General features: G+C 41.6%; 1 protein-coding gene across 4 annotated transcripts in view; it reads left to right on the plus strand.

Annotated features, from left to right (window-relative positions):
- Positions 1-24,824, plus strand: part of LOC134536657 (bombyxin B-7-like) — a 97,754-nt gene that overhangs the window by 67,184 nt on the left and 5,746 nt on the right. Inside the window, exons 2-4 of one of the 4 annotated variants that reach the window (XM_063376463.1) lie at positions 11,952-12,112; positions 18,125-18,254; positions 24,556-24,703. In XM_063376463.1, the coding sequence (XP_063232533.1) occupies positions 11,962-12,112; positions 18,125-18,254; positions 24,556-24,703 (429 nt within the window). In that variant the 5' untranslated portion in view covers positions 11,952-11,961. Of the gene's footprint in view, positions 1-11,951; positions 12,149-18,124; positions 18,255-24,555; positions 24,704-24,824 lie in introns of all 4 variants that reach the window. The other 3 variants (XM_063376465.1, XM_063376462.1, XM_063376464.1) reach the window with 3 other exon arrangements.

Genomic DNA, 24,824 nt, shown 5'->3' on the forward strand with positions numbered 1-24,824 from the left:
AAGGGATTTTAAGAACGATTTAATTTACAGTAACTTTTTGTGGTCTCCATATTTGAAACGCAAACTAACGTGCTTGTGATTACATTTTTTTTGTTCCAACACAATTTTCCTGGTAAATATAATATTTGACAATAACTTGTTAAGATTATAAGACGACTTTGGCTCGTAGCTATAGCATTTCCTGCATGCGTGCGCATTGGACTTTCAACGTGCTAAAATTTCCGTATTGCAACGTGCGCTTATTTAATTGCATTTCTGGTGCATACTGAAATTTCATTCTCAAAGCGTCTAAAGAAGCATAACCTCATAAACACAGGCGATGATAATTACGGTCTAGGGGTAAATGTCACGTGTCTAGTATTGAGGCATTTACCTGAGACGCGTTCGGTACTCCTGTTGTTAGGCAATAGTAGGCCTACCATCTTGATAAATAGAATTATAGTTAGATTTTAAAAATGGCAAAACATTTACCGTTTTTCCCTCTATTTATAACTCTCGGAATTATTTTTAATAATTCTGCGATAAATTTTTTGTCCGTGACGTCCTGCCCATATATATTTATTTTATTTTCAAATAATTGCTAGTATTTAATGTTTATTGACAGGTAAGATGTCCAAAGATAGTTTCATTGCGTGTGATACAAATCTCATTTTCCTACAATTAAAATAATCATGGTTATTCATATAGCACTTACATTTTATACTTTCTTTCCAATCATTAATCAAAATCACAATCACTGTTTGTTATTAATACCTCTACTTACCAACCAATTACTAAACACTCACAATCAGTATTTGTTATTATTTATTGCTATATTTTATTTTCCCTGAGTTATAGCGAAATAGATATTGTATAAGTAATTGACATTATAAGACTTTCAAAGATAGTTTAATCGCGTGTGACACAAATGTAATTTGCCTACAAATAAAACAATAATAGTTATTCATAGCTGCAGTACACGGAGCGGCGTTGCCCGGGCTGAACACAGGGTGATAGCGCTATGTGACAGTGTGAAGGACATAGAGAAATTACACACAATTGTTGTTTGTATGTTTACGACCTATGATTTTCTGTTTACCCATGGCGACCGGGTGAACGGTTTAGAAGTTGGTGCGCTGCAGCGCCATCTAGCGGCGAGTTACAAAAAATTGATAAAAACCTTCTCCATGAAATAAAACACTTCGATGTACCAACTTTCATGGCGATCGGTCAAACGATGTTGGAGTTTATCGACGTCATATATACATATCAACATCCAATTATATATATATATATATATATATATATATATATATATATATATATATTCAACATGAAAAAAAAAATAATTTCCTCGTTACTGAGGTTAGATATTTACACATCATTGGCAAGTACTGAAAGTCTCACTTACATTTTCCATTTTGTATTTTATTTATCGCGTAAACACAAATATTATTTTTATACGTATGCATAATAATGATTCCAGTGATAAAAGAGAAAATAATTTCTTAATCATTGAAAAAACTTGATTAAGCATAATTTAATTATAGTCTAAGGATTTATTTATTTTTAATCAAATGTGTTGTTCCATATTACACTCAACTCAGATTGTATTTTGTGATTCGTTTGGTAGTTTTGTAGTAATTTATAATCTTACTGTTGGTTATAGACGCGCAAGTCATCAGCTGCATGTAAGAAACGCGTATCTGCGGTGTAAGTGGAGCGCTAATTGAAAACAGTCGCGGGCCGCGGGGGAGGGCTGCAGGGGGTGGGGGGGAGGGGGCGGTGCCAGGCGGAGGGAAACAGGAGCAGGCTCGCGATACGCGCGTAACGAACACCTGGCTCGGTCCCAGACCGCCATTGTGCCCGCTCCTGGTGGCGTAGCCCCCCCCCCCCCCCTCACTCCCTCACTTAGCCGTGGACTGGCGTCAGGGCCTTGTACTGAAGCAGGGAGATTCCTAGAACTGCTGAGAGTCTAAACATTTCAGCATTATCTGCGTTCCGTGATTGGGCGAGTTTCTTCCAGGTACCTGCCTGTCTTCTGTTGGAACACCGTTCTAAATAATTCAGTACAGAATAAACTTCATTCTGAGTGGCTCGGTCAAATAGGGCAATGTCTCCTCCTGCAGACGGCCGCCTTATTGCAGCCCAACAGGCGATCAGATTATTTCACGGAAGAGAAAAAAAAATGTCCCCAGCTAACTTTCAAATACCTCGACTACTCTAGTTGATTTTGCTTCCGGTGGAAATTTCGCGCATTCATTTAGTAGCAAGCTAGAATGCAAACCTCGCGCTCTCGCGCTGTGTTCGTGATTGGACCGCAGACATCTGGACACGCCCCTTTACGACCGTGAGCCAACGATGCACAGCTAGGAGAGAAGTAAGCGAATCAGGTAATGTTAATAATCAAGAATTAAAATTTTCTCTTTAAGAAATCCAACCAATGGGGAAGCAAAACACGGGTTGGGCACATCTATGAATTGAACTCTACCCTGAGGCCAGACTAATACGCAACATTTCCGAGACTCAGCTCACGGTATATCCGGAGGTCTCTGGGCCAATGAAAAACTCTCAACCAAAGAAGCGTCGAATCATAGACAACCTAGTTGATATGTGTGACTAGTCAGCAGCCAATGAACTGGTGACGTTTGCTGAAGTCAATCGTGGAGAACGTGAAACACGAGAAATGTTTCCATTCTCTGACAATCATATGGCCCGTGTTTTCTCGTGAAGCTCTTTAAACTCTCGCTAGACTGCAACACGCTATGCCCGAGCCGCCCGCTAGGCTGCAGCCGTCTGCAAGGTCGCGTCCTTCAGACACGGAGCGGCTTGATTAAACAGAACACATTAATGAGCCCTGTCAGTCTCGAGCCACAGTGTTTTGACCTACAGCCAGTCGCTAGCGGTGCGCGCGCAGGCCTGGACTCGCCAGGAGCAGTCTCGACCAATGGGAGATCCTCGCAGTCCGACCCGCGCTGCTGGAAGACAGCACAGCAGCTGCTGCGTCACTTCTCTTCTGTACCACTCAGGTACTCAGGCGCCCAATGGTAACATTCGGGCTCCCACTGGCACCACTTGGTCCCCCACTGGTACCACTTGGGTACCCACTGGTACCACTTTGGCACCCACTGGCACTACTTGGGCACCCACTGGCACCACTTTGGCACCCACTGGTACAAATAAGGTACCCACTGACACAACTTGGGCACCCACTGGTACCAATAGGGTACCCACTGGCACCATTTGGGCATGTGAAAAACAACCGCGAAAGTAACACAGCGCAAAACTTAACAAAGAGGACATAAAAAATAAACACCTAATTAAGGCGAAGATAAATTTCTCATCATTATTCCGGCTTCAAACTGTCGTTATAGGTATGTTCGCAACAAATGTATCAAGAATCTTTTTCTTACTTTTTACTTGATGAAAATAGTGAAGTGAACAAATAATTTTAAGTTTGTTACAATGACTTGACTCCAAGCAAAGTGCCGTTTGCGCACAAGACGTTTTGTGTTAGAAATTTGTTGCGTTGTGAATATGCACGAAAGTGGAATTTCTACTTGCCGAAGACTTCATTTTTTCGCGAAGATTAAAAATCTGATCAATATTCCAACAGTATGTTTGTGTTGCGTGTAGAGCAACCCAATATGCCTCACACACACGCACAAAAGCGGTAGAAATTGTTTTTCTAAGTATTCTATATTTAATACCGGTTTGCACGCGTGTTTTTGTAAGCATTTATTTTTCATACAAACTTGGCTTGAGTGTTTCATGTATTTATTGGTTATTTTATAGAAATATTCAAAAAAATTAGACTTAAGAACAGAGTATTAAAAAATAAATAAAAACCAAAATATAAAATGTTCCGTTTTTTTTCTCAAGCCAAATTATGTATTTAATTTCTTTATGTAAACATTGGAGCTCTAAAAGACCAATATTTCCCGAGATTTTATTGTGACGATCAATTATCTTTTAAAATTCTATTATAATGAAAACGTATTCATAAATTATAATATAATGAGTAAACCAGACTGTCTCCTTCACGAATGCCTGGCCACGGCAGAGCACATAGAGCAGACTCTAGCAGCTGCAGAGTGTTCACTGGGCGACACCGCAATCAGGAACATGAGGCTGGGCCACGCCGCTTCTCCCTGTTCACTGACTCAGGGTCCACCACGTGACCTCTGCGCTGTGGGCCGGCCGTGAGCTCTTCAGGTCTACGAGAGGACCGAGCTAACAGGAGAAATACTTGTGCCTCTACAATGCTGTTATCTGCAGAGACCGGAAAAATTCACGGATTCATTTCAAGTTAGACCAGAATGAAAACCGTTTCACCTTAGACCGGCTGCTATGATTGGTCCACAGTTTATGTTAAGGACTCTGGGCCAGTACTCTCAACAATAAAATTATTGAATCACAGGCCATCCATGTTAGTGATATTTAGGGGCAGGCATTTTTCGCGGAAAAATCTCAACGCCTAATGGACTGCAAAAAGGTGTACCCGCACCAGCGGTTTCTTACTTGTGATTGGCGGCCGTCTGCAAGAGAAGTCATTGCCATATTTGACCGAGCCACTCAGGACGCGTTTTCTTGTGCACTGAATTACTGTGCGTGGTTATGAAACTATCGACATAAGTTGGAAAGAAACTACCTAATCACGAAACACAGATGATGCTACAGTGTTTTAACTTTCAACTGGTCTCGGAATCTTTTCGCGAAATATGCATGCCCCTAGTGATCTCTCAAGTGAGCGACTGATGAGCAGGGACTCTTACCCAAGTGTGCATAGGACTTTGGAGTCCGCCCTATATATCTTTGTAACAGTTAATTCTTCCAGTCCCTATGCATCTGCAACTATAGTGGATGTCTGCTGCCTATCACAGACCGAGTCTCTCGCCAGTCAGCAGCCAATCAGCAGGGTGTATATCCTGTAGGCTGCAGAACAGGCGAGCTGTTCCTGATGGCCGCACCCCAACAGTGGTGCTTGTCACAATCTGGGAGACTACGATTCCGTCTTCCCCAGATGAACCATTTGGTTTGTGTATTCGACAGGTATTCCTTGCTCAGTTTTCACCAATATAAAATTTGACACTTTTATTTACCAAAGAATTGCTTTGTAAATTTCCAAAATACTCTTTACGATGAATGAAATTGTATTTGACATAACGTTATCGTGTTTAAGAAATTTATTACAGCTAACATCGAGACAAACAGTGCACATCGAGGCCTGTGATAATGCCATGTTATAAAACGTGTCCAAACATTAACCTCGAGTAAATGAATTCAATCCAGTGTTTGGTTTGCAAAGATGGGCGACATTTGGTAATTGTTTCTCAAAGTGTTGGATTGCCCCAGGAAGCCGAGCCTATTCAATAAAGTAAACAGGAAATGGTGGGTCGCGGGAACAATGCAGGGGAGACCACGGCGCCACATCGATCAGCGAGGAAGAAAGGCGGGCTTGTTATCCGCCGTCACAACTGTTACCGTAAGCGAGTGCGACGCGACGTGCTTCAGGGGTCGTTAGCAGGCGTCACTGGGGGGAAGGGGCTCCAGTGATACGGCAGCTGATTGGGCGTGGCGTGGCGTGGCGCCCTTCAGACGCCTTATAAAGGCGGTGCGGAGGCGGAGGAGTGACGTAGTGACCCCGCGTGACCTGGAGGACGCCAGCACGCCCTGCTCAGGTAAACAATAGCGCGCATCTGCCACGAGTCCTTGTCCTCACGCGAGGAACAACTCGGCAGTATGCGCGGGAAAGTATTCTTTTTTTTAGGGTTACTGCTATTGTTATGATAAGTTATACAATTTACAATGTAGCTGAAATATTAAGCTCTCTAAGAAATGCAGAAGTCACGAGGTAATTTGCCACAACCACGAATGGTCACCTTTTAAAATTTTGTCACAAATAACTATTTTGTACTGATCATACTGATTGGTCACATCCTCCTCCAAGCATGGACTTCCACTTGGAATAATCAAAGCTTTCTTTGGATGACCTTTAATATGTCTGTGCCAGTATACCACACCAGTCACTAACTTTGATTTAAACAATGTACGTCGAAACGTCTGTCATATGCTTTTGTAGATGGGGCATCCAACCTAGAAATTTCTGAAGAAATCTTTTCAAAAACATATTTAAATCGTTATTTATAATTTAAATTTTTAATTATGGAAAGTTTCAGCAACAATATGTTCATTTATAGATGCAATGAAATATCGTCACATCTCTCATTATTTGAATCGTATTTATTAATAAATTGTTGTAAAACATACTGAGTTTAAGGAGTTTGAGAGACATGTGAAAGTTATTAAAAATTAAGGTGATAAACTTTATAAACACTAAGTCTATCGGATGTCCTGGGAGGCGACATCCTCAGGACGCGCCGACCAGAGAATCCCTCAAAAGGCCAGGATACCGGAGAGACCATTGCAGAAGGCTGAAACTTGGACACACAGCATTAAAAACAATGCAGTGTGATTAGCGACAATACAAATTAAAATTGCTATAACTCAAACTTGTAACTGAACCAAATTTAAAGGGATGTCGGGGTTATAAAAAAATCATTCCACTTACTAAATAAGTGGGTAGCCAAACGAGTGATCAAGTCATGATGAGAGATGGTGAAACACAACAAAGTTCATGCTCAGTTGCATAGCACGACACGTGGGTAGATTACCAAAAGGAGAAAAATATAGCAAAGACCAGTATACGAAAACTACATATTAAAAGAGACTTAGCTTTTGGGAGCCTATCCCGTAGTTTTCTAGCATCTGGTATCGAAACTCATCACTGAGCACTGATACGCGAAGAGCAGTTCAGACGAGAGCGGCGGTCACATGAGATTCGGAGGATTCTTCCTGAGATCCGGCCGAGGGCCGAGAGGAATAGAGGGTCTTGTGTATCATTCCGCCTAGACGTGAAATTAGTGCCGGAGGGCTGGATGTACATGCATTGCCAGAATGTAGGCCAAAAAAAGGGGGAGGGGCAAATTTACATAGAAGTGTGTCCACGGAGGTATAAAAGTAGGCCGGCCAGGAGACAGTCGAATAGCGAAACGTTATGGAGGTAGGGCCCCCATGAAAAGCCTCCAAGCCTGAAGGGCATTTTTTTTTTGGTGGGAGGGTTAAGAGAGGACCGTCTGTGCAGTGGCGCTCAGTGGCGGAAAAGACGAACTAAACTTAGTATCGCCGAACCATAGTTGGCAACCATGCTGCTAGGTGGCGCTCAGAGATGCCGCGGTATATAATACCGCTTGAATAACGAGGTCTAGGAGAGGGCACTGCCTGGCGGGACAAAGCGGAGTTAAAGAGCTTAACATTGGTTCCGGAGGGCACCGAGAGATAGCTGCGCTCGGAGGCCATCTGGGTGAGTTAGAAGATCCAAGAAAGGGAGATGCTGAGGAGGGGATCCGGCCATTGGCCAGATCTGGGTTCCGAGCAGCACAGCGGAAAACACAGGTGGTGAAGGGGTGTGGGGAGAATGCTGCCACTGACAGACATGCAATGCCTGATTGCTCTTACAGGCCGACAAAGGAAATGAGTGCCCTGGCGAATGATGCAGAGCCCAGCCGATGTCTTAGCCATGCCCATACTCCGAGTGCACAGACAGACAGTCGCAGGCGCTCAAGTGCAGCAGTGCGCTGCTGTTGGCGAGGACGGGAGATATTACACTCCGGGACTTGCAGGAAAATAGGCTGCTAACACAGCTTGTGAAGAAGAAACCTTGGCAGGTCCCTGAGGTGTTACTACCAAGCTAAAGTTTAAGTTAAAATGTTCCCATAGGATACAACAGTCAAAAAAAAAAGTAAGGGCCTCTATATACTGATCAAAGTACAAAAGGTTGAGTCATGGTGCCGATAGAAATGCCTGAATTTGCGGCACAATAATTTTCATATAAATAAACCAATTCTCTGGTGTGCAGCTCTGATTTAACTATTTGTGTTTTAAAAATAAAATTTTAATGTAAAACCTTAAAAGAAATCACAAATGAATCAGAAAATTTGTTTTTTCATAAACAATATTGTAAAATTATATTTTCTGGGTAAAACGAATAATTTTTAAGCTGTTATCGAAGTTGATATGTACGAAACACATGCATTGTTTTCATGAACTACGATTGTTGTTGTTGTTGTTGTTGTTGTATTGATTCCTATGTGCAGTGTAATGGATAGTAGTCTCTTTCCCACACGTGGTTTCTTTCAGCGCTATCCTGTTTTAGGCACGTGGTGTTTCAAGAGAGACAAAATTTTGATTTGTGAATTTTATAAATATGAGATTTTCTTGTTGTACATCCTCGAAAGCCGCGTCGATTTATATTAAATTTTTATTTTGAGGTAATTTTTTTAAATAAGAAAAATTAACAACAAATTATTTCCGCACTTAAATAATCATAATAATTAAACAAGATAAAAAATATATAATTTTTTATCTTTAAAGATATTGGTCAGATTACGCCGAGAAACAAAATGTATGTGAGGGTGTTTATTTATTTCCAAACTAAATCCTACTATTATCGTGTTATAAGTTGTAGTTTCTGCTGTGAAAAGCGCGAACAAGTCATACATGAGCGTCACAAAGGGTCTTGTTCCACCCATATGTATCGTTTATCTTTGCTCACGTGGATTATATATCAACTCAACGATAGCCACCTTAAGCAAACCAATTTATTCTCTAAGTATTACCATTCAACATAAACATGTATTGAAATCGCCAAGCCATAAATATTTTTTATTACAATTATAAATAATGTATAGAAGCCAGATAATTATTATAAGTATAATTTTAACAACGCTCCAATGAATATGTATTAATAGGGGATGTTTTTAACTTCCGTATCAACAAATAAAACTAGTTTTCCACCTTAACTATGCATAAACAGTTATTTTTACATTAAAATGTTTTATATAACACTTTGAGATATTTTCTAAAGCTGAATTAAAAAATGCCTACTTTAACATTATCGCACTTTGCTCCAAGTACGTATTATTTAACAACCATTTAATGACGATTGCTTCAGTCAATTGAACCTTACAGATTTATTTAAGGACTTAGTGTCACATGCTTATCTGAACATCTCATGTCCAGCATATTCCTTTCGGCACTCACTGTCACTTCAGTGCGACACTCCTTTTTCATTTCAATCGCATGTTGGCCTGAATTTCAGTGTATTTTATGACTGGAGAAATGAGAATTTATTTTCCGGCACCAGACTAGACTCCATGATCAAGTCGATGTCTTGTGCTCATTGGCTGCTGCCACCTCTCATTTCTCTCAGGGTCGCTCACGGTTCGATCACATGTTTGCTATGAGTTTCTCATTGGCTCCTAGTTAAATAATGGTTTATCCAAAATACCAGATATGTACTTAAAGAATATGTACATTAGTGGTAGCAGAGCGGGGCAGCCAGTCGTTGACTGGGAGACTCTCCCTGGAGTTCCTCGAGAGCCAGGGCCGTGCGGAGTCTGTCTCGCACTTGGTGTGGTAGCTCGGAGTCCGCTGTGAGCCGCGTACTGGAGCTAGCAGAGACCGCGCAGTTCCTCGGCCGGATCTCGGGCTCCCCGTGTGTTCTGAGGAGTCCCAGGATAGTCGCCCTCACTGTCTGCCGGAGGGGCTCAGCCACCAGGGAAGCTATTGGCTGCGGAATGGGCTAGGGGTGGGGTGGTGTCGATGCTGGAATGGGTCTCCTGAGCCTCTTCGACATAGTCCTTCTCCGACGCCACCGGACCGCATTGAATTGATGTATGGCTCTAGGTAGCTCGTGCAGTAGGACTCAGCCCACACCAGGGAGCATATGCCAGTAAATCTGCATGTTAAGCAACGTGGGCCTTCGGGTTGATCCTGATAAATCTGTCAGCAACGTTTGAGGCGAAATTTGCAGCTACCAAGAGAAGTAGAGGTCTCAGTTCTGGACGCAAGCACTGATCACAGCGGGTGTTGGAAGCCCGTGTGTCTCGCTGGGAAACGAACCCCGGTCTCTGCCTCGCGGCGCCTAGAGTCATGCACAGGAATAACATCCCCAACATGTGCGGTCGCGGGCTGCGCGAAAACCATCCATCGCGAATGCGGCGTGATGCGAGCACGTTGATGAAAAAAAGTCAGTTCGTGTACTTATGTACACACTTAGAAGTTACACTTACCTGGTGTAGTAAAAAACCAACTTTAGTTTTACATGCAAATAACTAATAAAAATAAAATTGTAAAATGACCAGAGTAATATTATAAATAATGTTGGTGAAATAAACATTCAATCAAACTTTAAAAAATTTAATAAATACTCAGTTTTACAGGTTTACAGTCGGTTAAGGTCCGAACGTGCCTGGACCCCACCGGCGGCGACCACGGAAGCCCTGACTAGACATGACCCTTAGGTTGTGCCAAGGACCTGGAGGGCCTCGACGTTGCCTCGGTACCCCCCTCCCCCTTTCGTTCATTAACTAGCTCAACAGCTGCACCACAACAAACTGTATCAAATACTTGAGCTTCTCATATTGGCCTGTACAATAATCTTGTCAATTCTGTCTTTTTAGCATGCAAATGTGTACAAAAGGAAAATAATTACAATTGGCAAAACAGCAGTAAAACGTCGAACTTTTCATACGCCTGTGCTCGCATTTTATACCGGAGTAAACGTCAATAATCACTGTTTAATTCTTCGTGCATGTTTCCCCATGCTAACCTGTCGAGCACAAATCAGCGTAAAATAGCACATCTTCAATATTAAAAAGGCACTTTACTCGGCAGGGAACAATATTTCAATCCCTCTCGCCTGACATCACACAGTCGTCTTTTAGATCACAACAACGACCATAAGGAGAGCAGAAAAAAAACAAGCAGCTACACTACCAACCTCACAACACGGCATTCCCTGTGCAATGCTCCGAGGATACACGAACTAACCCGAACATCCCCGATCTCGCAGCGACGCCACCAGCACTCAATCCAGTTACGACGCTAAAGAAGTCGTCACAAAAATATCGGTAAATTATGCAGAGAATTGGAAATTTTGCTCTATCACGCAACAAATCCACAATATTCCTGGGTCGCGAATCCTCTGGATCAGGAGTTGAAGCAGATTTTAACGCCTGCAGCTGCCGGATATTTCGTAAGCTGCATCCAGAAGCAGCAGACGGCTGCCGCTTTCCCTTCTGCTCGTCCTCTTGAGCCGAGCCGGCTTTCTCCCCGCCTCGCGACGTGGCGTACTTCGGCAAACCCCCGCACGCCATTGCGTAACAATCGCCAGCAAAATACTTCAAGTTCCAGCAATCATAGCCAGCCATTTCAAGCCTGCACGCTTGAATAAAGCTTGCATCATGGGCTGAATCAAGATAGCCATTACGAGCTAACTAAGAATGCCTGCAAACTTGCGAATGCAATTATGTTTTATAATAACCAAAGTTAGCTTTAAAAAAGCTTTATATTTCAAGTCAAAATATACTTGGAACAGTGGAGGCATGGAAAGTGAAGAAAAGAGTTACACATGAGCAGACATGCTGTGTTGACGCGGTGTTGTCCATGGGGGAGGAACTCTAATTGCCGAAACTAAGACCTAGATTTTTTTTTCAAGTTCTTTTGTGTCCATCTGCTAGATAGTATTTTTCACAATAAATTTCTAGCACAGCTACATTGACTGTGAGAAGTAATGCATACGCTATTATCAGGCAAACAAAACAGTGAAAATTAATTCACTTAATTTTGGTGACCACATACTATGTGGTGTAAAATACCAGAAATTTTGCATACCCTGCTCATTTATATAAAACTTGCCTCTTTATAACAAAAGAGCGTTAATTGTTTTTCACATAATTTAAAATTTTTTACTAAGCAATTAGTCGTCAAGTAATTAGATTAACATTACAAACCTAGAACTTTGGATTTGAACCTCTAAACCAATATTTAGTTTCTAGTAGTTATGGGCCCCCCTGTAAGAAAGGCACTTCTATATCGCCCTCTTGCTCTATGGCGCTGGTGTGCGGCAGGTTGCGCGCGATGCGGTCCGTGGCAGCACTGGCGCTGGTGCTGCTGGCGGCGGCGACCCGCGGAACCCTGGGAGCCGCCGCGCCACGCTGCGGCCGCCATCTTGCCGACCTGCTGGCCGTGGTGTGCAAGGGTCGCGGCTTCAACAACCCCCTGCACCCAGGTGCGTGCCTCGCCTTGCCCGCGCAACCGGGCCAAGGTCAGTGGCTCGGCGTGTCTGGTGCGAGGCCCCCACTTTCACCTTCACGCGTTGGCTGCTTTCACAGGCACCTGCACCTCTCTCTCTCTCTCTCTCTCTCTCATTGTCCGGATACCACTGCATTTCAGATCAGTATACCTATACCATGGCTTGTTACTGCACCTGAACAATCTTCATAAACCTTGAACAATTGCTGTGGAAAATAAATAACAATTTGTATCGCATTCCAAGATAGGCAAATCAAGTTAGCGAACTTAAGGAGTTCTTGTACAATTACAACTGTTCTTCAAAAAATGTATGTGTGTGTTAATTAATTATAAAAAAAATTATTGACTTATAGTCAGCAAGTTTGCTTTAAATATATAAATTTAAAAAATGAAGAAACATATACAAGAATAAAGCAAATAAATTATAAAGCATAATAATCGATTACTCAAAATAAAGATAAGGTTAGCCTATTTATTCTTTCTATAAAATTATCATCTTATTAAATTCAACTCAGTAACACAGCAAAGACAGGGAACCTAATAAGATGTTGTTTCTGTTGTTGTTGTTGTTGTTGTACCGCGTGCTTCATTCACCATATCAGCTAATTAAGATAAAATATAAAAGTAGCTTACATTTACATTCATAGTAAGTAAAAATTTCAAAATGTGTATTGCCCAACATAATCAATCCATGAAAAGTTTCATCAAATTTAAAGATAACACCCTAAATTAACAGTTAAAAACAAAACAAAAATATCCAGATCTCACTAATTACTTATTGCAGTAATGTTGCATTTGCAGAACCTTCAGGACTAACAGGTATAACTGTAAGATCACTCATGTGGCAACACCAGGCTGCCAGATATAGCTGTAAGGCCACTCATGTGGCAACACCGGACTGCAAGATCTAACTGTAAGATTACTACATTACAACACCTAGCTGCCAGATATAGCTGTAAGGCCACTCATGTGGCTACACCGGACTGCCAGATCTAACTGTAAGATTACAACATTACAACACCAGGCTGCCAGATATAGCTGTAAGGCCACTCATGTGGCAACACCGGAATGCCAGATCTAACTGTAAACTTACTACATTACAACACCAGGCTGCCAGATATAGCTGTAAGGCCACTCATGTGGCTACACCGGACTGCCAGATCTAACTGTAAGATTACAACATTACAACACCAGGCTGCCAGATATAGCTGTAAGGCCACTCATGTGGCAACACCGGAATGCCAGATCTAACTGTAAACTTACTACATTACAACACCAGGCTGCCAGATATAGCTGTAAGGCCACTCATGTGGCAACACCGGAATGCCAGATCTAACTGTAAACTTACTGCATTACAACACCAGGCTGCCAGATATAGCTGTAAGGCCACTCATGTGGCAACACTGGACTGCCAGTTCTAAGCTGTAAGAACACTTATGTGAAAAAGTCGTGTCTACCAGTTCTCACTCTATGAACACTTGCATGACAACACCGGTCTTTCAAATCTACCTGTGATTTCACTATTATAATAATAGTTTGCCGACAGATATAGCTTAAGTTCACCCACTTGGCAACACTGTGTTGTCAGATATATCTGTAAGAACACTAAATAGCACCATCGCGCTCTAAGATCTAGCTTGATACCTGTTACAAGGAAACTGTGGCGTCAAATATATCTGTAACATCACCCATATGGCAATACCTGGCACCCATGTCGCACATGCTTTTATGAAACAAAATTTTAACTATAAGTTTCTTACTTTATACGTACACGGCTAACAAATAGGTAACATAATAAAAAACTCAATTTACACTTATGAAATATACTCTTAGAAACTTTGTCATTGTTTCGGTGGCACGGCACCACAAAAAGTCAGCAACACAACTACTTATATTTAAAGAATTTATTAATTTCTTAGTTTAGTTTTTTAACTGGTTATATTTTTTTGATGGGCTGATCCTGGTTGTACTAAAATACCAGGCTCACTTGCATCAGAGTTTGAGAAAGCCCATAGCAATTCACCCTGTTCCAAAAAAATTGTTTAATATAGCTGTCCTTCGATGTAGGACGTATCAGAATCTTCGTCGATAAGTAAATATTAATTAGTTTATTAAAATAATTAAATAATACCGAACTTGTAAAAAGGAGTTAATTTTTCATATCCTACAAGGAACACACTTTAGCACCAATGTAATGAGACAGAATAAACTTTTAATCCCTTATCCATCATAACTTAAATAACTATGTTTATGATTGTAAATATTAACAAATATGATGCAAAAGGATAGTATCCTCTTGATGGGTTACCATAGAATAGATAAACTTTATTGAGCTGTAGCGTGCAGTCTTGTTCGCAAAGACACTATTTGAATTTCGGCACGAACTTTTATTAAGTTCATTACGGCAAAGGTTTTTAGTAATCGGCGTGGGGAATAAACACCTGACTTTTAACGAAATGTTGATTGAACTCAAACATTCCCTCAATTAGTTTTCAGGGCATGAAGTGTAAAAGGGTTTTCGTCAGTCATGACCGAGCCTTTATCAGTATCTGTCATGCTGTATTATGAAAATGAATTTCAGCTAAATCAACTTAGGTGACTTCGTTGGATGTAAATGATAATAATGCAAAGTAATACTTTCGCAAGTACTAATCAAGTATATTTTTGAAGTGAATTTTGAGGTTTGGTAAATTTCCAAACTTTTGAATATCTTTATTGGACACGTAGCGAAGAAATTACAACTGCAAGAGGATAATTATGGAGCTCGCGAACTTTAACAAATTTTTATAATTTTTTTCTGGAGTGTTTGATTTGCATTATTTAAGGAGGTGTGTGTGTGTTTTTTTTATCTCTCTGTGTACTGAATTTTTGTAAGGAACAGTATCCTTTTTTTAGAGCATAATATTTTTCAGAGGAAAATGCATATATGAATATGGTACATTTATATGATATTGTATTGTCAAAATTCTTTTTGATAATCATTCCCATTATCGCCTAAAAAATTTTATGGTATTCATAGTAATACAATATTAGCGTTTTGCAGGGATATGTGCCTTGCTGAGCACAGCTTTTTAAGTGGTTTTAAAAAAGTACATTTTTTGATTTTACGAATAAATTTTTGGGTTAAACTTTTTTCTTTGCCTAAATAACAGAATTCACATTATTTTTTGTTGTTGTCTTTGCTAATTATGACATTGCTTCGACGTTGATAATGAATAAGTTTAAAATAATTTTATCTTTCTAATTTTTAAGATATTTTGGGTTGGAACTTAAACCCCAGCCTGGTTCAATGCTTTTTGCTTTTCAGTGCTGTTTTGAGGTCATGAATACCCGAACACTGCTGGTCTATCGAAGCTATGCTGGTGCGCTAGGCAGCTGTAGCAGGGGACCACTACTGGTATAGCGGTGGGACGCTAGGGTGTCAGGCACCGTCAATGTGGCACATTTTTCAGCCCATTTTTTCACTGCTTTTATAGCAGTGAAGTTCTTGTGCACCAGCAAACAATAGCAGGAGGGGTTTAACAGCCCTCATTACATGGCTGATCTAGCGTTGGTTGCTGATCCACCAGGCAGCTTTAGCAGGAGTCCCTTCCACCGCTGGCCCATCTGTGAGGTGCTGGTGCGCCAGTTGGCTACAGCTGTAGGTGTTTTCAGACCTTCCCTCTCCCCAACTGGTCCATTGGTGGCGCTCTGGCAAGCCAGGTTCCATCGAGAAGACTACCTTTTTCGCTCAGCTCTCGTCAAGAGCAGAGCCTCATGCGAGTGACCAAGAGGCGGACACTCGATGCAACCACATTGTGGCAGGCTCCCCGCTCCAGCAAACACATCAAGGCTGCCACTATAGGTGCTGGGTCGCGTCGCAGGCTGACCACAGCCATCTTGTAGTCGCCTAGGTGGTGGCTATCACCGGTTATCGGGAAATCAGTCATCTCCTCAACGTAAGACACGACCTTCTGCATCTAGATCCGCTAAGGAGTGGAGAAATGCCGATTGTTCTCCAGCATCCGAAAACCCGTTCTTTTGATTATGTCAAAGGCGTACTGTCGCGGTGATGGGCTCCACATAAACAAGAGATATCTACCGAACAGTGTCATTGACAATTAGGTAACTCATCATGCTGGTGTATTGCCAGCTGAAATAAAGAGCACGGAGATTGTGCTCTCGTTCACAGAATCCTAACAATGGAGGGCCGCAATCACAAAGGCCTCTTCCTCAGCTCTGTAGCCACGCATTCAGAGCTTATCAAAGAGTTTGTTTCTTACTCTTCCTGGGTAACCTCCGGTGACATGTGTCTGTCATAAAAAGTCCCTGTGATGTCCCGAGAAGGGCCGATCGACATGGCGCATTGAGAAGGAGCTGATCGGGTCAGAGAGCCGAGGTGTTGCGAAGTACCTGCTGGTTCACTCGAACCCCAATGACCTCTTATGGGTGAGCGGCTTTATGCAGTCCGTCTATCACTGCTTTGTGATGCTGCTTCCAAGCCGCAGCATGTTGATAACAGTAGTTCAGGACATGAGCAAAAGTCTCGGTCTCATACGCTCATCGCCAGCATGCTCTGTCTCAACTCTCGGGTCCTCAGAGCATCGTTCTCAGGGGCACCACGACCGCGAGCCACATCTGGATTGGGTGCGATGCCCGGGATAAGCATAAAATTAACTGTGTCAGCTTTTACAGAGTGTATTCGATGGTAACAGAAAAATGGCTTTTAAATCTTTTATGATTGTATTATGTTCGAAACGTGTGCAAGCAAGTAACTTCTCTTGAGAACTAACTTCTCTTTCGGGCGGGTGCGTGGAGTAGAGGACGAACCATCTGTCAGGAAAATAAAATGGCCTGTCATTGTAAGGTTTGTGCCACCATGGTGATGTCCGCCTCGTCAGTAATGAAAGAGGCTGGTACCAATCAATGGCACAGGCGATCTGTGTCAAGCGAGGAGTTTCTCTGTGAGGCAGGTTCATCCACAGTGTGCAGGCATCGTTTAAAGTTGGTGAAACTGTCATCATTGCCCTGCAGAAAAGGCTGGATACACGAGACATATCGATATTTTGCCACTGGGCCAATAGGCTTCTGTCACCTTGGTTAGATCATTAGCAAGGCGCACCAGCTCTGTCTAAAGAGTTTGTTCAACTCGATAGCTGGTGGGGACGCCAAGATGACAGTATGTGCCTCCTTCTGCCAGCGTGCAGATGGGCATACTGGTAACAATTAAATATGTGTCATTATCCCCGGTAGTCGATGGGAAGGGCAGTACGCCTCTGGTACTTGTGAGAGTGGCCCGCTCAGTGCACCACTCGGGTCACAGAGTCCAGGAGACCCTGCAGGACATATGACGACATCGTCCATGTGCCCAAGGACAGAGTGGCACTGGCGGGTGGTGTGATAACAGGACCCACTCCTTGGTTGAAGAGGCTGTCGCTCAGCAGGAAACCCTCATGAGTCCCAGGCAGTACTGGGTGTGTTCTGGTGTGCTTTTCCAGGATGCTGCATTCTATATCTTCCTGTTTCGTCAGAATCATAACTATAAACATATTTCAAAAAGTTTGATCTAAATTAAATGATATTGTACGAATAAAATAATAATTATAACAATCCTACATGAAATATTTTATAAAAAAAATTTAAGTTCCAAAACAAGATGTGTCATTTAACTAGTTAATAAAATATTGATCTAATATGTTTACTTTTATAGGAGAAATATCTTTATGGTTTACTTAAATTTTTTACTAAACGTATACCTGTTATTATTGGTTTTTTGAGAGAGTAATATCATAATTATTATTTATTTGTATGCAAAATCTAATCCATAATTAACTTTTTAGTTAAAAAATAGTATTTGAAAACTTTATATACAAAATTTATTAAGTCTTTAAAGGTTTCTCCTGCTTGAACACCTATAACAACCAAATTCAGATATACAACATTCTAAAAAACATCTATAATGACACTTATTGAAGACGCGAGAGTGCAGGTGCACTGTGACTGTGCGCAGCGCCCCTGGCGGCGGGGCAGCGAGGCTCGAGGGCGCGGCGAGGCGTGGTGGACGAGTGCTGCAAGGCGGTGTGCCCCTACAGCACACTGGAGCAGTACTGCGAGCCGGCGGCCAGTGCGCAGGCGCACAGGTGAGCCCTCCAGCTTTCCATCTCGCAATCCGCCACGCCTGTAATCATTCATTAACTAAATTTCATTTACTTTATTTTCATCATGACAATTTCTGCAGATTTTTCTCTTTTTAAGTACTATATTTTGTGTTTTGTTACCAATTTGGGCACCACAAAGATGCTGTAGAGTGTTATAGTTGCCAAAATTTCACATTGTAAGGGCGAGGAATGTCAGATACCTTCTAATATACTTTACAATTGGTGTGATCCAGTGCCTGATCTTTAACCTTCGTTAGTTTGCTCTCTGTGAACAGTGCCATATTTGGCAATAATAATGCACTGTCACAGTGACAAATTTTACTGATTTCTGAGAATCCTAATATTTCAAGGTTCTTGCTGCAATTTGGCCAGTATTTGTACATCCTTAAAGAGCTCACAGACTTCAAATGTTTTCTCTGTGGAAATCGAAAATAGCTTTTATTAGTACTTGTATTTAATTAATGTCATATAGATCAAACCTGTATATCATAGTGTTACGAACGCAGGACGTGACAAGCGCCGGGTTGCGGGCCAGCACGGCCACTGGCGTCACGCGCCGTGTCGTGTGCCGTCTACTGACGTAAGGCATGCCACGTGTGCCAGACCGGCTTACAAGGGTCTTCGCTACCACATCCCGCCTGCCCCCCCCCCCCCCGGCACCCGTCCATGCATCGTCTTGCTGAGCGGCCTCGGGAATTCTGCGGACCGCCGCGTGTAGTGGCGCGAATTGACGCTGCTTTTCTGGACTGTTCGGGCGTCGGGTCGGCCCAGGATGACGCGACTCGTCACAGCCGTTCTCGTCGGTTCAATTGATGTGAAACATTTAATTATGCCAAGAGGTTATTGATTCGCGGCACACTTTGCTCCACCGCTGCACTTAGTCCCTTATGACTGGCACTGCTTTGTCCTCCTCGATCGGTCTAAGCCTTAAGTCGAGAATATAAGTGTTCAACTTCTTACCCGGTGTAGAGGCTAAGACCAATGTCTTCGTGCTGCGCGTGGTCCGGCAGCGTGACGCTGTAGTATCAAGCGGCGGCACGGCCACATGTTCTCTCTCTGCTGGTCTGTTCCTCGCTGATGGTCCGCCTGATCTGCCTGTCGTCCGCCCGAGTGGCCTATATGTACTGTCCAGCCCACTTCCCTCCGCCTTTCCGCAACATTGCAGACGGCGGGCGGGCGGAAGGTGACGAAGTGACCTGTCACATGTCATGTGTCGCACAAGCTTGCCGAGGGGTTAGGCCACCTTCAACGATTGGATGTCGGACGGTTCATCTGCCTTCAGGGGAACAAAATCGTGAGGGAGAAGATCGTTGCGGCGAACCAAAATGCAATCGCTAAATTATGATAACAACAAATGCACATAACATGTTTCAAATGACTGGTTTACACCTAGTGCATATAAACACAACTGAGTATTTTGATTTTGCCCCTAATAAAGGGAAATTATTGCTGAAGAGGATGTTGATGTTTAATGTATACGAATGTAGACGAGTTGCTTACAGTGAATCCTAGATGGCTGGAAGTGTATAGGTTCCGTAGAAAGAAGACTAGGAGGACTTGTACAGCTGAACCCTCTGTAAGAGCTTTGTAGGTTGTTGGGGCCAAACAATTGTTAAGGGGATAAAGATTGATTAGTGAATGTTGAAAGTACAGAACGTGCCTTGAATTTGCCTAGATACCATTTAGAGGTACATTTAACCCCTGCTATAAGAGCCAAAGGACAATTATTTTAAAAGTGCGAACCTATAAATAATCAATGTAGTGCATCTTGTGATAGGTGTGGTAATACAAACAAAAAAAAATTATAACAGGCTACTCTCTGGCTTGGACAAACAGATCAATTCTTTAAGCATGAATGAAGTAACCATCCAAAATGAGAAGAGAGTCGTTTTCTGGATGTTTTGAGGTGGAAGTTATTTTTTAAATCCAATCCATAAATACATTGAAATATTTGTTTTATAAATAATTAAATTAATAAATTTATTTTTAAAATAGATCATTATAACATGGTGTTGAACTTACATTGATTTAACAAGACGGTTATTAATAGAGGTAAGTGACATGTCGTGTCGGATAGTATCATCCATTTCCTTTCCCTTGTAGGCTACACGACATTGGCCGCAACAAGCCTGCAATCTTTATGCTGCTCTGGCTGGTATTTTTCTAGACTTAATTCTACTACTACTATTGTAGGTTTCACGACCCATAGCTGGATTGAATCAAGATAACTATGTATAAATAAAAAAAAATTATATAAACTAGTTATTATTTTTTTTGCAATAGCTTAAAAATGTATAAAATTTGTCTTATTTAATACCATTCCCGAGATATTTCTTCCTAAATATCCGCGATCAGAAAATCTACCCACCAACACCCAAGGTTTTATGTACGAGGCTCGAAATGAGCCTAGTGCTTCTACTGGATATGACTTCAGTTTAAAATGTCCAGGGGAAACCAGGCTAGCTCAGTGCGTCTAACCAGTGATTGTCGTGGTTCGACGGCGCCAGCGTGGTCCACTAAGCTTGTATGTAGGCTTTGGAATCTAATGTGCCGATAAATAATAAACTCTAAGGCACAATAAAAATCGTTATGTCTATTTTTATTTATAGGTTCTGATACAAGTGTTGATTATATATCCCCTTTCACTTTCAGTCTTGATCTTATTTTCTCTGCGGTATTATGTGACTCTAGTGTCTAGTAGTTTCTGAGCCAGTTAATCCTTGGCTTCCATGGACCCCTAGTACACAGTTCTCTTCCAGACGCGCGGTAAGCTTCCGTCTCTGATAAATTCATTAATTTATCATTTTCTTGGCACGACTACAATGCCCGCTCTCGTGAACACAGGCGTGTAGCCATCTCCGGTATCCGTGCGCGCATAAGTCACGTCTCGTTGGATTGTACGCAACACTCGTTCCGTAAGAATTAAATACTCTACATTAATAACCGACGGTAATGCTAGCTGTTACTCCGGGATGTAAGCTCAAAGATGGCAACACATGGATTATATACACTTGTAAATAATTAACTGCAAACCTGTATATTTTTCATTTTTATGTTCAATCAAAATTTCCTTTGACACCAAAGCACGGTAACGAATTTACTGTACAAGATTATCTGCCAATAAATGCTCTCAACTCGAAACATCTGTCGTAACATTTAGAATATAATATTGCTTAAATTAAAAAAAAATTCTCAACGACATGAAAATAAAAAAAAACAAGCAAATTAAGCCTCTTCAGTGGGTAGTGCTGAAGCGTTTGAATGTAAGATTTATTACAAATGTTTTAAAAAGTTGCACGGTAGCTATAGTTTTTCTCCCCTCTAATAATGCTAAATGTATTCACTCGTTTTCATACAAAAACATGTCTTTTAAGTGGTCAATATGGTCAGTGTTTAGTTAGCAATTAGCCGTCACACGTTATAAGACCTCCACAGACAAATGAGTTTCATGTTTGTCCATGATGAGCAAAACACATTATTCCATTGAGCTTTTTACGTGTTTCATCAAATGTTTCAATAACTCGAGAAACATCTTCGTTTGACCATCCTGTTGGTGTCACGGCTCCAATAGTCCCCACAGGAGCATCAGTTAACATTCTGTCTTTGAAATACACCTGTGGAAAAATCAACACCGGCTATCATTGTCGCTAAGTTCCCCCTCTCACTGAAGTACAACCACCTACTTGCTTGATGCCTTTAGGAGCCACTGTAGGGCCGGGTACGTGCACAGTAGGTAATCCTGTTTCATCTACATTCCATATCCTGTTAGGGGTTATGGGGCCAAATATTTTGTGCACATCTTCCAAATTTCCAAAAAAAAAAAAAAATATATATGTTTTTTCTTTGTTAAAACTTGTAGATCGAGACAAGCTGGTGGCCTCAGGTTTCCTGATAGATAATTGTTCTCGATATATTGCCATGAAACATCGCATCCATTGCCCACCAGCGATTTCTTCTTGCTCCCATTTCTTTGGATATTTTTGAGTTCGCTTTGGCAAATTTGTAAGCTAGCTGACATACACCTTTTTTTCAAGAGACCATAGTTCATTTTAGCTATGGTTTGAATGTATTCAACGAGAATATTTTCTTCATTGACATTGAAAACTCTGTTCACATCAAAATTTAATGAGTAGGTGTAGGTATTAACCTAGGAGTTTTTAAATCAACTTAGTGCTCTTGAAAGGGTTGTGAGTTTGACATTGTAAACATTACAAGTCTCTCTCAAAGAAATTCTTTTAACTTCAGTTGCAGTGACTGATTCGATGGACTTTTTCATCGCATCTGGATCAGCAGGCTTTCTTTTCACACCAAATTTTGAGCGAGGCATTTTATCTGAAACAACAAGTTTAGACAGAACACACAATTTTGCCTACTTTCCTACATTGTAATTTAAATTGCCCACTTTTTTTGTTAATTATTATAATTGTAGGTCTAACAAATACGGAGAAGTTTCATGTTTATAAGAAATTAATTATACACTACATGAAAATGCACTGTATACAAAATAAAATAAAAAAACATTTATTAGCTATTGATAAGTTGTAGCCAACATTTAAAAGTTGTTCAAACTTTCCCTAAAATGTCAGGTAGTATCAGATTCCAAAGAAAAAACAATAGGGGAAAAATCTATTTTAGCTGTGACATAAGAACAAATAATATACTTTTGTCGATTTAAAAACTGAAAGACAGGACAAAATGGATCCGAGTATGTATCGAATAGCACTTCTGTATAACCAATGGTTTACATACACACATTGCTAGTACATACGGATAAAACTACGTGTCAATAACACTACATATCATTAGAAAACATGGTTAAAATAACAAATGATGTACATATTATAATTTTCCTTTTATCCAAATCATGTTTAAAAATTACCCCAATAGAAACTGTGTATATATATGTAAAGAACACTGAGTGCTGGAGTGTCTCGTAAATAGGTATACCAAATCTATAAAGTGAAAATTTTGTGATTAATAAAAACGTATTGAATTTGAATGTGATTCCAAGGAACATATTCCTAGGTACAATAGGTTACCACTTTTTATAAATAATTCATTGTAGGTTACGGACAATTGTAATATCGGCATACAAACAATAAATTGTACTCACCAATACACACATATTTCAGATGTGTAATCAACGATGTTATTCATTACACTGAATTCAACTCATTTACAATACTTAACATTAATATTAATTTTAAAAAACCACGAGTAGAATTACAAATTATTTCTGAAAACCACAATGCATGTCCAACTGCCAAAACAATCACTAGTATGTGCTGCGCTCTAGTGATGATTTCACAACGTGCTTTAATGACAGTTGGCTAGAATGCAGCACTATTCAGAAAACTAAAGTGTTCCTGGGTACACTACGCCCTAGGTACGACATTCTCCCCTACAAAAGACATGGCTCACATCTGTGCAACCTCGTGCCAAGTGCACTGTCAGGGGCGGGTCATGCCCCTACAGCTCGATATTTCTTTTCAACAACAATGCACTTCATTAGTATGCATAAACTGACTAAAATAATGTTCAATTTATGGCTGCCGACTATGCGGCCTTCTCTTTAAATATGTATTAGGACATTATCAGTGGAAGGACCTACCACTCAATTGTAACACTTTTATCTGAGAATTCCAGGTTTTGAAATTGGGAAACTCCATGCCCCAACAAACCCGACCATCAAAAATACATTTTTATTGTGTCTTTCATCTAACTGCCCCCACCCCTCACACACACACACACACACACACACACCACATAAACCTTGTTTATGCCCATGTCTCAAGCCTTCCTTTTCCCTTTCACTGGTTACTAGGCTTATCCTTATGGGAACATCCAATACCAGCCTCATTTGTATTATTGTCATGAGATTTGAGTACAGTAAAGATTAATGTATGCAACGTGTTTCATTAGGGTAGTAATAATAATAGGTTTCACTTCTACAGAGAAAATATTTAGTTAGTTGCTCATGCCAAAACAGCACCACGTTATTAATACGTGTGTCTGAAACAGTGCAGGAACATGGCAATGCATGCAGCACCTTGAGGCGGTAGGCTCAGAATTCTCGCTCAATGAAGCAATCCCCAGCAGTCGTTGCTGACCGGCTGACCGGGATCTCATCATCGCCACGGCGGGCCTAAGGGCCGAGTGCCTGGACTTGGCATCGAACCCCGAGGCCCGCGGAATGCGGCCCATAACCTCCAGTTTTGATTCTAGACGAGACATTTGTAAAGATGCTGGGTTGAACAGCTGCGCGGGTGGGTGTGTGTCGCAGCGCGGCAGACTCGAACCAGGTGCAGCCCGCCTACAGCCGGGTGCGCCACGGCGACCTGCCCAAGAAGCCGCGCAGCAGGAAGGGCAAGGGCAAGGGCAAGCGGCGCAATGGCAAGTGTCGCTGCAAGCACAGGCAGAGGCGCAGGAAGGTGCAGTCTACATCTCACCCCGGCCCTTGCCTCCTGTACCCTGCCCTCCCGTGGTGCTCTCTCCCCAGTTCAGCCACGAAACTGCTGACCGGTGAATAGAGACCGGAAAAGTTCGCGGGTT

The sequence above is a fragment of the Bacillus rossius genome, chromosome 11 (genome assembly GCF_032445375.1).
Source record: "Bacillus rossius redtenbacheri isolate Brsri chromosome 11, Brsri_v3, whole genome shotgun sequence".
Lineage (NCBI taxonomy): Eukaryota > Metazoa > Arthropoda > Insecta > Phasmatodea > Bacillidae > Bacillus > Bacillus rossius.